The sequence below is a fragment of the Oncorhynchus tshawytscha genome, linkage group LG24, assembly GCF_018296145.1.
Source record: "Oncorhynchus tshawytscha isolate Ot180627B linkage group LG24, Otsh_v2.0, whole genome shotgun sequence".
NCBI classification, from domain to species: Eukaryota; Metazoa; Chordata; class Actinopteri; order Salmoniformes; family Salmonidae; genus Oncorhynchus; species Oncorhynchus tshawytscha.
Genome location: NC_056452.1, coordinates 4,035,639 through 4,051,469, shown reverse-complemented (window position 1 = coordinate 4,051,469; position 15,831 = coordinate 4,035,639). Strand labels below are relative to the sequence as shown.

The 15,831-nt window shown below is 42.8% G+C and overlaps 1 protein-coding gene across 12 annotated transcripts in view; it reads left to right on the top strand.

The window, feature by feature from the left end:
- LOC112223839 (eukaryotic translation initiation factor 3 subunit C-like) overlaps nt 1-15,831 on the top strand; it is an 80,137-nt gene that overhangs the window by 31,693 nt on the left and 32,613 nt on the right. For all 12 annotated transcript variants that reach the window (XM_042305187.1, XM_042305193.1, XM_042305191.1 and 9 more), the window contains 8 exons: nt 318-442; nt 866-1,028; nt 3,781-3,872; nt 4,217-4,358; nt 4,710-4,838; nt 5,095-5,188; nt 5,440-5,627; nt 7,692-7,916. In XM_042305187.1, coding sequence (XP_042161121.1) covers nt 318-442; nt 866-1,028; nt 3,781-3,872; nt 4,217-4,358; nt 4,710-4,838; nt 5,095-5,188; nt 5,440-5,627; nt 7,692-7,916 — 1,158 coding nt within the window. The remainder of the gene's footprint in view (nt 1-317; nt 443-865; nt 1,029-3,780; nt 3,873-4,216; nt 4,359-4,709; nt 4,839-5,094; nt 5,189-5,439; nt 5,628-7,691; nt 7,917-15,831) is intronic.

Sequence of the window (15,831 nt, the reverse complement as noted above, 5' to 3'; positions counted from 1 at the left end):
GTTCGTCGCTTTCTGGGTCCAACTCCAACTGACAGGTTGAATACCATGTGCCTTTGTTGAAGGGGTAAGGGGTTGGGCTTTAGATTATTATATTAGCCAATCAGGCCTGTATATGTAAATCTCTTCAAATTTGTATCAATCTGACTGAAGATTTCAGTGGCCCAAGGAGGTTCAGGGAAATAAATTATTGCAAATATATTGGTGTTGTTTCCAATAAATTAATAGTGATTGATTAGATATACAGGGATGATTTAAAAATGACATTAAGACTGCATAATCTAACTCATGTATGTAATAACAGTATATGTCTTCAACAGGATGAGGAGTCTTCCAGCAGCAGTGATGTGGATGACGAAGACTGGGACTCAGACACAGCGGAAAGCGGCAGTGGTAGTGAAGACGAAGAGGGCAATAACGCCATTGCCAAAATCTTCCTCAAGAAGTCAGTCCCTGTCCTTTGTACCTTGTGTGTTAGGATGGAATTATTGTGGATTGAGTCTAGAGTCAATACCACTGCCTCTGTAACCGAACATTCCTCGAAGTCTAAACATCCTGCCTCTGACTTTCATTCACTATATCTCACTCTGTATGTTAAACGATACTCTAGAGCAGTGCTCGGCAACAGACAGCCTGAGAGACACATTTGGCCCCAAAGCGATTTTTTTTCGGGCCCCTCAATGTTTTCTTAGTTAATAAAGAAATGTATATAATAATGTCCCGGCCCCGCAACCTGCTGCGCATTAAAAAATTGTCTGACCACTGAATGTAGTTGCCTACCCCCTGCTTTAGAGACTCGTCTCTGACATCAGATTAGTTTTACACACTGACCAAAATTTATTCACAACACCTCATTCTGTCTTGCCAGGTCTGGTAGTGAGGTCGAGCGACACACCAGTGAGAAGAAAAAGGAGGATAGGAAGAAGAGACACAAGCGGAAGGAGCGTGTGGAGGAAGAGGCAGAGGAAGAGGCCCAAGAGGAGGACGAAGGAGAATGGGAGAAGGTGAAGGGAGGAGTGCCCCTCGTTAAGGTGGGTAATCAAGTTATGGCACTCCACTTATCTGTATGTATAGTTTGTGTTCATTAACCACCAAATGTAAGAATTGACAAACGGAGAGAGACCACCTGACCTTTACTAATAAGAAACACATTTTTAGTTTTTCATTGCACAATGTTTTAAAGCATTTTCTCTCTAGTCCCCAAATTAACACAACCCAATGGTCCTATATGGTCATAACGCGTCTCAGAGTAGAAGTGCTGCTAATCTAGGATCATTTCTGCCTCTTAGATTGTAATGACCTGATCCTAGATCAGCACTGCTACTCTGAAATGCTTTGAGTACAGAGCCAAACCTGCCAGTGAATGTGGATAGTGCTAATTGCTTTTCCCGACAGGAGAAGTTTAAAGGTTAGATAGCATGAACGTAACCACATTTAACATATGGTTAGTATATGCATCAAAAGTCCCAATGCAAAGTTTCACCTCACTTTTTAATTTTTTCGTGTTATTACATCAAATCAAATTTATTTATATAGCCCTTCGTACATCAGCTGATATCTCAAAGTGCTGTACAGAAACCCAGCCTAAAACCCCAAACAGCAAGCAATGCAGGTGTAGAAGCACGGTGGCTAGGAAAAACTCCCTAGAAAGGCCAAAACCTAGGAAGAAACCTAGAGAGAGGAACCAGGCTATGTGGGGTGGCCAGTCCTCTTCTGGCTGTGCCGGGTGGAGATTATAACAGAACATGGCCAATATGTTCAAATGTTCATAAATGACCAGCATGGTCGAATAATAATAAGGCAGAACAGTTGAAACTGGAGCAGCAGCACGGTCAGGTGGACTGGGGACAGCAAGGAGTCATCATGTCAGGTAGTCCTGGGGCATGGTCCTAGGGCTCAGGTCCTCCGAGAGAGAGAAAGAAAGAGAGAATTAGAGAGAGCATATGTGGGGTGGCCAGTCCCCTTCTGGCTGTGCCGGGTGGAGATTATAACAGAACATGGCCAAGATGTTCAAATGTTCATAAATTACCGGCATGGTCGAATAATAATAAGGCAGAACAGTTGAAACTGGAGCAGCAGCACAGCCAGGTGGACTGGGGACAGCAAGGAGTCATCGTGTCAGGTAGTCCTGGGGCATGGTCCTAGGGCTCAGGTCCTCCGAGAGAGAGAAGGAGAGAATTAGAGAACGCACACTTAGATTCACACAGGACACCGAATAGGACAGGAGAAGTACTCCAGATATAACAAACTAACCCTAGCCCCCCGACACATAAACTACTGCAGCATAAATACTGGAGGCTGAGACAGGAGGGGTCAGGAGACACTGTGGCCCCATCCGAGGACACCCCCGGACAGGGCCAAACAGGAAGGATATAACCCCACCCACTTTGCCAAAGCACAGCCCCCAACCACCAACTTACCATCCTGAGACAAGGCTGACAAGGCTAACTTACCATCCTAACATAAAACCTATCAGAATGCTGTTTTCATGCCAGAAAATGTTTTTGCGGGTCTGATGTAATATGGAGGACCAGGCAAGCCAGCCTATTCCCTATAATGTGAACTCCAACAGAAATAACTTCAAATTCAACCAAATAATTTGCACTCAATTACATTTTCAGCTCTTACAAGCAAATACTTTATGAATTTATTGTTGCAAGCTGATTTGTTGAGGTTGCTAGCCAACCAGCCTGCAAACGTTATGTTAGCACTGCATGGGTCAGCCAGTTGCTATAAACACCTAGCTTACAGCTACATTAAAGTAAACCAAGGTTTTGGAAATGCATAACGCTATCTCACCAGTTATCAAACAATGTTGCCGGTATATGCAGTTCTTAGCCAGCCAGCTACGGTTTGTTATTTTAGCCAGCTAACTAGGCTAGCTAGCCAACCACCACGGGCGACATAACTGAATAGTAAGCCAAAAAACAACACCACCTGGTCTAGCACAGGAACCCAAAGAACACACACAAAAAAGCCGTCAGATATAAAGTACAGAGAGTGGAGACTTATATACGGCTGAGTTGGCTACCAAAGAATGGCCAAGGACAGAGGCACTTCAAAGGGAGAGGCCATTTCACCGCCAGAGGGGAGAGTCAGCTAATCCTATAGTGAGGCAAATCTAAAGTAGATTCCAGAGATAATAATCCAGAGTCGGCATTGGGCACAGGGGACGAGGGGAAGAGACAACAATAAAACGTTGATCTGAGGAAGGCTCCAGGCAGATTGAAGTTATCACAACAGCACAGTCAGTCAGCTACTGTAGGGCGCTAGTACTAAGCTAAGGTTGAAAAACTCAAAACACGTCAAAAAGTTGACCAAATAAATTGTAGGACAAAAACGAAGAACAGACGAGGTACTAAACAATTAGAGCAGGCAGAAATTATTTTCCACTTTCCTTTTGCACCAGAGGCAAGTCAGAGCCGCATGAAGCAGGCGAGAGGGATCATGCGCCCCCCAGGTGTGGGGAATTTGATTGGCTGTTTACATCACACCACCTCGTGATTGGTAAATTGTAGCTCATCACTGCCAGCAGCCTGTCTGCATGGCTAGTGGCTAACATTAGCCAGCTTGAGCTAGCTAACGCAGAGTAGATTCTCCATATGACTTTGAGAAAATAGTTAATTGTGGTTATACAGAAATAAGTGAATGAATATGTTAAAAAAAGCAGAACTGTTTGCATTTATAGCTAACCAGATCGTGCCTTCAACTAAGTTGCTAAGTCTTTGACCACAGTGTGTTGTTACTTTAGTGATTAAAAACTCATGCTTCCCACCCTTTAAGATGTTTGCCAAGGGAACAGAAATCAACACAACAGTTGTTGTAAAGAAACTCAACGAGATTCTGCAGGCCCGTGGAAAGAAGGGAACAGACAGGTACGACTCATTTGACGACATTGACATAAATACTCGGTCCCAAAATGTGCCCCTAGTCGATGGCCCTTTGTCGCTCTGAAAACCATGCTGAAGTAAACAATATGGTATCGGTTGTACCTAAGGCTATGTGAAATTTTTGCCTTTCACAGATATAGCACTTTCATGTCTACAAGGGGACATCAGGTATGGTTTTGGGGTTTCTTTTGCTACCAGATAAAAACGCCATTCAGTAAATGCTCTGGCCGATATGACTCCAAAGCCTGAAAATACCCTAAACTAACTTAGCACTGTCTCTACACCCGTTATTCTCTCTACCTCCCTCCTCTACCTTATGCTTTGTTCAGAGCTGCCCAGATCGAGCTTCTCCACGCCCTGGCCAACATCTCCAATGAGAACATTCTGGGCGAGGGCATCCTGGTCAAGATCAAGTTTAACATCATCGCCTCCCTGTACGACTACAACCCTAACCTGGCCGCCTTCATGAAGGTCAGACTCACTGGCGTTAAATGCTAAGTTGCTAAATTCCAAATGGTTAAATGCTTAAATTGCTAAATGCTAAAACTTTCCTGTTTTCTTTACCGTCCATCTGCCCACTCCACAGATGTGTGGCTATGCTAACGGAATAGACTGTCCATCATAGTCTGAAGGGATTGAGCCTGAGCGGTCTTAATTCTGCTACCTCAATATGAAATGACAACACATTTGAGGAGGAAAAAAATAGGAATATTTCATGTGTGTTTTCGCCCTGGATTCTCCCGTATCCGGCCCGAGTGTGACACCAAATCACGCTAATATCTCCTCATCCATTTTTCCTGTCCCGCCCCACCCCTCTCCCAGGCTGATATGTGGAAGAAGTGTCTGGACTGCATTGACGAGCTGCTGGACATCCTCTTTAACAACAACAACATCTTTATCGGCGAGAACATTGCCGAGGACAGCGAGAACCTGGCCATTATTGACTCACAGGTAATTCTCTCACATAAAAAAAACTCTTAGTGGTTGATTGAGTTTCTTTCAGTGAATGAATGATTGATTGGTTCATTTATTTGAACTACTCCAAATGAGTAGTTCCCCACAGGAAAATTAAAGTTCTAATATTTTTTACTTATTGCCATTGTGGTCTTTTTGGCAAGAAGACAGGCATGGCAATACACTTCATGTGACAGGCTGCAGTTTGCAGTAGATGGTACAAATACATTCAGTTTCTCTATCCGTTCCTCAGCCATTCAGGGTGCGCGGCTGCATTCTGACCTTGGTGGAGAGGATGGACGAGGAGTTCACCAAGATCATGCAGAACACTGACCCCCACTCTCAAGGTGAGGCCCTCTCATAGTGTTCTCGCTATTTTAGATCCACACCCGCATTTTCGCATTATCCAAGTCACTTGTGCGTCTGACAATGACCAACTGAATTGATACTCAATCACTATAGACGCATATGACATAACACACATTATTGGGATCACTTTTTTTTTTTACATATGAAAACCCATACCCTGATCTCTTTTTCACACCAACTTTAAATTTCACACGATGATATTTAATCACTCACTCTCTCCCTCCCCCAGAGTACGTGGACAACTTGAAGGACGAGGGGCGTGTGTGCGGCATCATCGACCGCCTGCTGGGCTACCTGGAGACCAAGGGCAGCACGGAGGAGGTGTGCCGCGTCTACCTACGCCGCATCATGCACACCTACTACAAGTTTGACTACAAGGCTCACCGCCGTGCCCTGGGCCTCCAGGGAGAGACCAAGGTAAGGAAATGGACCCATCATGAACACAAAATTACTTTCAGGTTATGGGTACACTCAATATGGTAGCCGGTGCACCAATCATAGAACTTGAATGGGAATGTATGTTTTAGTAATTATATTTGGTCTCTTTCTCGTTTTAAGTTGCAGGATGGGAGAGATGTAAGCAATGTGGCGGATACTTACTAGGAATTTGTGTAAAACGTTTGAACAAAGAATCATAAAAGGACATGAATTCACAAATTTCTGAACATTAAAAATCCCAATTTCTTTTCAACGTTTTAACATCACACCCCTAGTCATAACCCAACCTTGTCCTCACCTAGTGTCGTTACGATACCAGGCCTAGTATCACAATGCCATAATTTTTAAAAATCCTAGCGGTAGAAAAAAAAGTGGCCTAGCATCCTGTTCGCCCTGTCCCCTGAACGCTTGGTTACGTTTTTTAAACGTTCTCCAAAAACCTGTCGCTGAAATTCACACTTCTACTCAATACAACGCATTGAGTTTAACTCCACACTGTTAAGTGAAAAATGGAATACTGCATAGAATGGCTAATTTGCTCATCTTTGCAAAGGCCTACCTGTGATTTGGTGGGAGGAAAGAAAAAAACATGCATCATAATCTGCATGTCATTGTGTCAGTAAGGGGAAAACACTGCATGAAACCGTTGCTCTTCAGTTAACACACACACACACACACACTCTCCCTCCCTTCCTCACATACTCTCCCTCCCCCTCTCTCCCACAAACACACATACTGCTCCTATCTTTTAAAACATTAGGCACCAAACAGAATTTAAGGAGCACAAGAAATAGATTTTTGAAATAGTTTAGGCTTACTATTATGTCTATATGAATCCTATCTTTTTGAAGCACATCTCATGAGTAGCAGACCCTTTTTACTTTCTGCCTATGTCAATCAAATTTGCCTAAACTATGTTGTTACTCCCACTCGTTCTATTCTGGTTAGAGACAGTTTGTACTGTTCTGTGAAGGGAGTAGTACACAGTGTTATACGAGATCTTCAGTTTCTTGGCAATTTCTCGTATGGAATAGCCTTCATTTCTCAGAACGAGAATAGACTGATGAGTTTCAGAAGAAAGTGCTTTGTTTCTGGCCATTTTGAGCCTGTAATCGAACCCACAAATGCTGATGCTCCAGATACTCAACTAGCCTAAAGAAGGCCAGTTTTATTGCTTCTTTAATCAGAACAAAACATTTCAGCTGTACTAACATAATTACAAAAGGGTTTTCTAATGTTGAATTAGCCTTTTAAATTATTAACTTGCCATTGGAACACAGGAGTGATGGTTGCTGATAATGAGCCGCTGTACATCCATGTAGATATTCCATTAAAAATCATCCATTTCAAGCAACAATGGTCATGTACAACATTAACAATGTCTACACTTTCTGATCAATTTGATGTTATTTTAATGGACAAAAAATGTCTTTATTTTTTAAAGAAAATCTCATCTTTAAGTGACCCCAAACTTTTGAACGGAAGTGTGTATTATTTAAACTGACAGAGGAATAGATGTGGCAGGGTAGCCTAGTGGTTAGAGCGTTGGACTAGTAACCGAAAGGTTGCAAGTTCGAATCCCCGAGCTGACAAGGTACAAATCTGTCATTCTGCCCCTGAACAGGCAGTTAACCCACTGTTCCTAGGCTGTCATTGAAAATAAGAATTTGTTCTTAACTGACTTGCATAGTTAAATAAAGGTATAAAAAAATGGAAGTGGGTGGAGAGAAGCTGGTAGGGGTTGCTGATGGCTGATTCCAGGTGCCATATGTGGTATGCACTTGAAAAGTGAAGTGGATATTATTGGACCTGTGCGTACAAGAGACTAGTAACTGTTGCTGACTTTATAAACATTTTATAACAGGCAGGCGCCAGTAGGTTCTTTAGATCGGTAGGGCTGAAAAGGTCGGTTATTATTATATGAAACGATACCATGACATTTTGATTTCGTGGTACCGGTACACCGTGCAACACTATACTCGCCTACTATTGAATTGTCACTTTTATCCCTCTCCCCCTGCTCTCTTTGTATTTCCTCCCTAGTCTGAGCAGGATGCGGAGGAGAGTGAAGGCGAGGACAGTGCCTTCATCATGGACCGCCTGTGCAAGTTCATCTACGCTAAGGACCGCACAGACCGCATCCGCACATGTGCCATCCTGTGCCACATCTACCACCACGCACTTCACTCGCGCTGGTATCAAGCCCGTGACCTGATGCTCATGAGCCACCTGCAGGATAATATTCAGCACGCTGACCCGCCTGTACAGGTATGAGCACGTGAGTGTGGGCACACACACACATACACACAACAGGGCAGCACCCAGTATGCCAAGCTGTTCATACATGTAGGGGAACACACACCTGCTGGGCAACATCCGGCAGGCTACAGGGCTCCAGACTAACTCTTTCCCTGGGTGGCACTGGTGCCAGTGCCACTAAAACACACAATTACCATTGGACAAAGGAACTTAATGATATATTTAAGGAAGCTGATCTACAAAGCATATTTAGAAACAAGTTACGATGCAATGTCAACTTGATCAAACACAAGTTAACCCTTAGCTACAAAGCAAAATGGGCAATTGATATATGGCTAGGATACTGCCTCTGGCAATTAAAAAAGGTAGCTTCAATGCCATAAATGAAGATGATTTGCTTGGTACAGCCTGCGATTTAAGGGAGATTATACATTTGAGTAACCCTGTTTGCAGAAAATGCAACGGAAACCAAAACTAATGAGGAAAAACTTGAATGACTATTCAGAAAAGGTTTCATATTTTGTACTGAACAAAAGTAGAAACGCAACGTGCAACAATTTCAACGATTTTACTGAGTTACAGTTCATATGAGGAAAGCAGTCAATTGAAATAATTTCATTTGGCCCTAATCTATGGATTTCACATGACTGGGCAGTGGTGCAGCCATGGGTGGGCCTGGGAGGGCATAGGCCCACCCACTGAGGAGCCAGGCCAAGCCAATCAGAATGAGTTTTACCCCACACACACACGCCCTCAGACAATCCCACAGGTGAAGAAGCCGGATGTGGAAGTCCTGGGCTGGCGTGGTTACACGTGGTCTGTGGTTGTGAGGCCGGTTGGACGCACTGCCAAATTCTCTAAAACGACATTGGATGCAACTTATGGTAGAGAAATGAACATTAACTTCTCGGGCAACAGCTCTGTTGGGCATTCCTGCAGTCAGCATGCCAACTGCGCACTCCCTCAACTTCAAACATTGTGTTGTGACACAACTGTACATTTTAAAGTGGCATTTTATTGTCCCCAGCACATGGTGCACCTGTGTAATTAGCTTCTTGATGTGCTACACCTTTCAGGTGGATGGATTATCTTGGCAAAGGAGAAATTCTCCCCAACAGAAATATAAAGAAATTTGTGCACAAAATTTTAGAGAAATAATATTTTTGTGTGAAATGGAACATTTCTGAGTATTTTTTTCAGCTCATGAAACATGGAACCAACACTTAACATGTTGCGTTTATTTTTGTTCTGTGTATTTCCAAAGCTTGATAAGTTGTATAACGGAAAGGTTTTTGTTTTGTTTCAATCTTTGTACACTGACTGCACAAAACATTAGGAACACCGGCTCTTTCCATGACATACTACCCAGGTAAATCCAGGAGAAATCTATTATCCCCTATTGATGTCACCTATTATATCCACTTAAATCAGTGTAGATGAAGGGGAGGAGACATGTTTAAGGCGGATTTTTAAGCCTTGAGACAATTGAGACATGGATTGCGTGAGTGGCCCATTGAGGGTGAATGGGCAAGCCAAATATTTAAGTGCCTTTGAACGATTATGGTCCACCACCCAAAGGACTTTCAGCCAACTTCACACAACTGTGGGAAGCATTGGAGTCAACATGGGTCAGCATCCCTGTGGAATGCTTTCGACACCTTGTAGAGTCCAATGTGAGGCTGTTTAGAGGGCAAAAAGGGGATGCAACTCAATATTAGGAAGGTGTTCCTAATATTTGTATAGAGATCAATCGAAAATCGGCCAAGCCGGTATTAACCTTTTCTAGGCTATCAGCCCTTTTATATCGGGTTTGCCGATAGTCCCTCTACATAACAAAGCTGCTGCCACTCACCACCTGAGCCACGAGCACTGCACAATGCCGAGGAAGGTCTAACAGAGAAAATAATCATCAGCAGCAAGCTCAACAGAATGGTGCAGTTTTGAGAAAAGGATGAATTGAACATAGTGACCAAAATCGAACTCCTGTTGCAAATACTAGTTTAGTTAATTCACTAATAATCAGGATTGTGTCAACATGCCTTGACCTGCATGCAATCAAATTGTATTTTTTACATACACATGGTTAGCAGATTTGATTGCTAGTGTAGCGAAGTGCTTGTGACCTAGCTTAGCATAGCTAAATGCAGGCAAAGATGACGATAACTAACCCTTTCATCTGTGGTGTTGGCTAGCTAACTATATTACCTACTATGTTAGCTAGATAGGAACTAATAGCCAACATAGCTAGCTAATGTTAGCTGGTTATCATTTTGAACATGTACCTTTTTCTGCAACGAACCATCTGACTTACGGTCTAATGTTAGCTATTTACTGGTGTGCTGATCTGACCAGCCGCCAAAAATTGTCACAAAACAAGCAAGTATAGTGTAGAGAATCATTTTATCATCTAAACCGCTGTGAAATATGTTTTCCATAACCAAAAATATTGTATTTTCAGCTGTTTGAAGCTTGTGTACAAAACCGAAAGTACAGTGCATTTGCAAAGTAATCAGACCCCTTTTTCCCACATTTTGTTACGGTACAGCCTTATTCTAAAATAGATGAAGTTTTTTTTTTTTTTTTTAATCTACACAGAGAAAATCACATTTACATAAGTATTCAGACCCTTTCCTCTGAAGCACCTTTGGCAGCGCTTACAGCCTTGAGTCTTTTGGGGTATGACACTACAAGCTTGGCACACCTGTATTTGGCGGGTTTCACACCTTCTCTGCAGATCCTCTCAAGCTCTGTCAGAGTGGATGGGGAGAGTCGCTGCACAGCTATTTTCAGGTCTCTCCAGATGTTTGATCGGTTTCAAGTCCGGACTCTGGCTGGGCCACTCAAGGACATTCAGAGACTTGTCCTGAAGCCACTCCTGCGTTGTCTTGGCTGTGTGCTTAGGGTCATTTTCCAGTTGGAAGGTGAACGTACTCCAATCTGAGGTCCTGAGCGCTCTGGAGGTTTTCATCAAGGATCTCTCTGTACTTTGCTCTGTTCATCATTCCCTCGATCCTGACTAGTCTTCCAGTCCCTGCTGCTAAAAAACATCCCCACAATATGAGGCTGCCACCACCATGCTTCAGCGTAGGGATGATGCCAGGTTTCCTCCAGGCATGACGCTTGGCATTCAGGCCAAAGAGTTCAATCTTTGTTTCATCAGACCAGAGAGTCTTGTTTCTGATGGTCAGTCCTTTAGGTGTCTTTTGGCAAACTCCAAGCAGGCTCTCATGTGCCTTTTACATAAAGGCCTGATTGGTGGAATGCTGCAGAGATGGTTGTCCTTCTGGAAAGTTCTTCCATCTCCACAGAGGAACTGGAGCTCTATCAGAGTGACCATCAGGTTCTTGATCACCTCCCTGACCAAGGCCCTTCTCCCCAGATTGCACAGTTTGGATGTGTGGCCTGCTCTAGGAAGAGTATTGGTGGTTCCAAACTTCTTCCATTTAAGAATGATAAAGGCCCGTGTGTTCTTGGGAACCTTCAATGATGCAGACATTTTTTTGGTACCCTTCCCCAGATCTGTGCCTCGACACAATCCTGTCTCGGAGCTCTACGGACAATTCCTTCGACCTCATGACTTGGTTTTTGCTCAGACATGCACGGTCAACTGTGGGACCTTATATAGACAAGTGTGTGCCTTTTCAAATCATGTCCAATCAATTGAATTTACCACAGGTGGACTCCAATCAAATTGTAAAAACATTCCATGATCAATGGAAACAGGGTGCACCTGAGCTCAATTTCGAGACTCATAGCAAAGGGTCTGAATACTTATTGGGCCCACCCAATAAGGTATTACTGTTTATTTTTAATTAATTAGCAAAAATGTCTAAACCTATTTTCGCTTTGTCATTAAGGTATTGTGTGTAGATTGATTAGGAAAATGCACTGTATAACACCTCTTCGCCAGGCCAAATATGTACACTCCTTTCTTGAGACATCAATATCTTAACAGCCTTCATTTCTATTATAGACATGTTTGCGCAGTGACAAACCTATAAGCCTTCAGTGCACTCAGGTAGGAGAGTCCACTTTTTATAAAACACAAAGGGCTATTGGTATAGTGAAGGGTGTAAGTGTAAACCCAGTGGGCATTATTTATACTCACTACTTAACCCCTACTGATGCGTATAAAAGTAATGTAGTGGAGGTATATGACTTAAGTATGTAGTACAAAAGAGAGATCGTGCACATAAAATATAGTCACATGCTCGCTGTGCACACAGCTTAGTTTCAGCAGAATATCATCTGCAGGGAGTAAGAGTGTGCAGCTCTCAGCTGGTTTTGGCATGGAGCAGCTCACAGAAGAATGACATCGGTAGCCGGTAGGGTAGAAAAGATGTTTCAACTTATATCTACAGTAAATTCTAACTAAAGCAACAATGGGTATGCAAAGCAGGTATTGAAAAAGTTTAGTCCGGTGTGTTGGTTAGTGGACAATTTGTGATGCGCAGTTGTCAGGATGCCTGTTTACATCAGGAGCATAGACATGGATGGACCTGGGTGGACAGAGGTCCATCCACTGGGGAGCCAGGCCCACCCAATCAGATTGTGGTTTAAGCATTGTTGTTGACTTTTTCTATATAAAAAAAAAAGTGTGATTTGAGAGTGAACAATCTATACGAAAACTGTGGATTTTACACACCGGGTGCCATTCATTCACTGGGTGGTCCGTTTGGGAACTTTTTGGCAAAATTTGAGTATACCCACTTCAGGCACCACGACACCACTGCATAGGGCCGATGGAAAGACAGCATTCACACACAGCATGATGTTAAAGGATAAGCAGTGCATAAACTAGGACATAATAAGCCAGGAGGTCCCAATCATAAGAATACAAAAACACAACCATTTCCCTGTTGAAATGTACAACTAAACTCAGCAAAAAAAAGAAATGTCCTCACTGTCAACTGCGTTAATTCTCAGCAAACTTAACATGTGTAAATATTTGTATGAACATAACACGATTCAACGACTGAGACATGAACTGAAAAAGTTCCACAGACATGTGACTAACATAAATGGGATAATGTGTCCCTGAACAAAGTTGGGGGTCAAATCAAAAGTAACAGTCAGTATCTGATATAGCCACCAGCTGCATTAAGTACTGCAGGGCATCTCCTCCTCATGGACTGCACCAGATTTGCAGTTCTTGCTGTGAGATGTTACCCCACTCTTCCACCAAGGCACCTGCAAGTTCCCGGACATTTCTGGGGGGAATGGCCCTAGCCTTCACCCTCCAATCCAACAGGTCCCAGGCGTGCTCAATGGGATTGAGATCCGGGTCTTCGCTGGCCATGGCAGAACACTGATCACCGACAACGACGAGACAGCCTATAGGGAGGAGGTCCGACACCTGGTTGTGTGATTCCAGGACAGCAACCTCTCCCTCAACGTAATCAAGACAAAGGAGATTATTGTGGACTACAAGAAAAAGAGGATAGAGCACACCCCCATTCTCATTGACGGGGCTGCAGTGGAGCAGGTTGAGAGCTTCAAGTTCCTTGGTGTCCACATCACCAACAAACTAACATGGTCCAAGCACATCAAGACAGTCGTAAAGAAGGCATGACAAAACCTATTACCCTTCAGGAGACTGAAAAGATTTGGCATGGGTCCTCAGATCCTCAAAAGTTTCTACAGCTGCACCATTGAGAGCATCCTGACTGGTTGCATCACTGCCTGGTATGGCAACTGCTGCCTGGTATGGCAACTGCTCGGCCGACCGCAAGGCACTACAGAGGGTAGTGCGATCGGCCCAGTACATCACAGGGGCCAAGCTTCCTGCCCTCCAGGACCTCTTTACCAGGCTGTGTCAGAGGAAGGCCCTAAAAATGGTCAGACTCCAGCCACCCTATTCATAGACTGTTCTTTCTGCTACCTCTCGGCAAGCGGTACTGGAGCACCAAGTCTACATACATACATACATGTATCACTAGCCACTTTAACTATGCCACTTGGTTTACATACTTATCTCATATGTATATACTGTACTCGATATCATCTACTGTATCTTGCCTATGCTGCTCTGTACCATCACTCATTCATATATCCTTATGTACATATTCTTTATCCCCTTACACTGTGTATGACAGTAGTTTTTTTTTTTTTGGAATTGTTAGTTAGATTACTTGCTCGTTATTACTGCATTGTCGGAACTAGAAGCACAAGCATTTCGCTACACTCGCATTAACATCTGCTAACCATGTGTATGTGACAAATAAAATTTGATTTGATTTGATTTGATTTGATTTGAAGTCTAGGTCCAAGAGGCTTCTAAACAGCTTCTACCCCCAAGCCACAGCTTCTACCCCTGAACATCTAATCAAATGGCTACCCAGACTATTTGCATTGCCCCCCTCTTTTACACTGCTGCTACTCTCTGTTATCTATGCAGAGTCACTTTAATAACTCTATCAACATGTACATATTACATCAACTAACCGGTGCCCCCCTGTATATTGTCTCGCTATTGTTATTTTACTGCTGCTCTTTAATTACTTTTATTTCTTAGTCTTATCCATGTTTTTTTTAACTGCGTTGTTGGTTAGGGGCTCATAAGTGAGCATTTGACTAAGGTCTGCACCTGTTGTATTCGTTGCATGTGACTAATAAAATGTTATAAACATAACGACAGCCTTTACCCAATATTTGTGCAGATGGGTAATGTTAGCATTGAGGAGCAAGATTTAGCATTGATGAATAACCGTGAATAGATGGCTAAGTTGGTGCTGTTGCAACTAATAGTTATCTCACAGTTTTCAAAAGGTAGCAAACATCTTAGCTGTTGTAGTTGACCAATTGTCTCACCTTATTTGGTCCCTGATGGTCTTCAAAAAAAATGTTGTTCCTTTAAAAAAAAAAACATTTTGGCGACCATACTGCAGTTCCCTGGGGCTGTGACCCTGACTTTTAATACCACTGGCGTAACTTAACCAATGTAAGGAGCACTGTAAAGAATCCTCTCACTAATGAATTGTGATACCAGGTTAAAAAAAATCCACACACAAACAGCCATGCTGGGAATCCAACAGTAGTACGAGAAAGATCTCTTTCCCCTCCCTCTTCATGTTTCATTGCTGTTTCTGCTTGTAAAGGTGTCAGAGAGGATTTAGATGCCTTCTCTTTGTGGATGTCTCTCTCTGATGTAACCTAGCAGTATTGCAGTACTTGACACACTCAAACCGGTGCGCCTGGCACCTACTACCATACCCCGTTCAAAGGCACTTAAATATTTTGTCTTGTCCATTCACCCTCTGAATGACACACACACAATCCATGTCTCAAGACTTTTAAAAATCCTTCTTTAACCAGTCTCCTCCCCTTTATCTACACTGATTGAAGCGGATTTAACAGGTGACATCAATAAGGGATCTTAGCTTCAACCTGGATTCACCTGGTCAGTCATTTAAAGAGTTCCTAATGTTTTGTACACTCAGTGTTTAAGAAAACAAAATGCCTAACTATCTAGATGGCAAGTGAGTAAACATTGAATGTGATGTCAAGCATAAATCAGTGTTGTGACGTATTATCGATAATGTGAAGACATTCTATTTATTGAATAATTAACTATGTTTTATAATAACGTTACATTAATCAGGTAACCGTTAACTCCGTAGCCTCGGACACCACGGGATAAGTTTTTTAAATGATTTAACTCAAAGAATATCAACGTCATTAGTCACTAATTAATTTCATCAGTCTCATTCGGAACGTCACATAATTTGTAAATCTGCACAAGCCCAGGTCTCGCAATCATTCCGTGCCACAAATTGAGTCGATTTATTTATTTATTTACTAACTAATACTACTACTACTAAATGATAACATAAGATACACACACAGTCTAGTCTATTGATTAGACCTACAATGGCAACAGGTCCCTAGCGGACCAACACAATATGACATGTGTTACACAAGATGG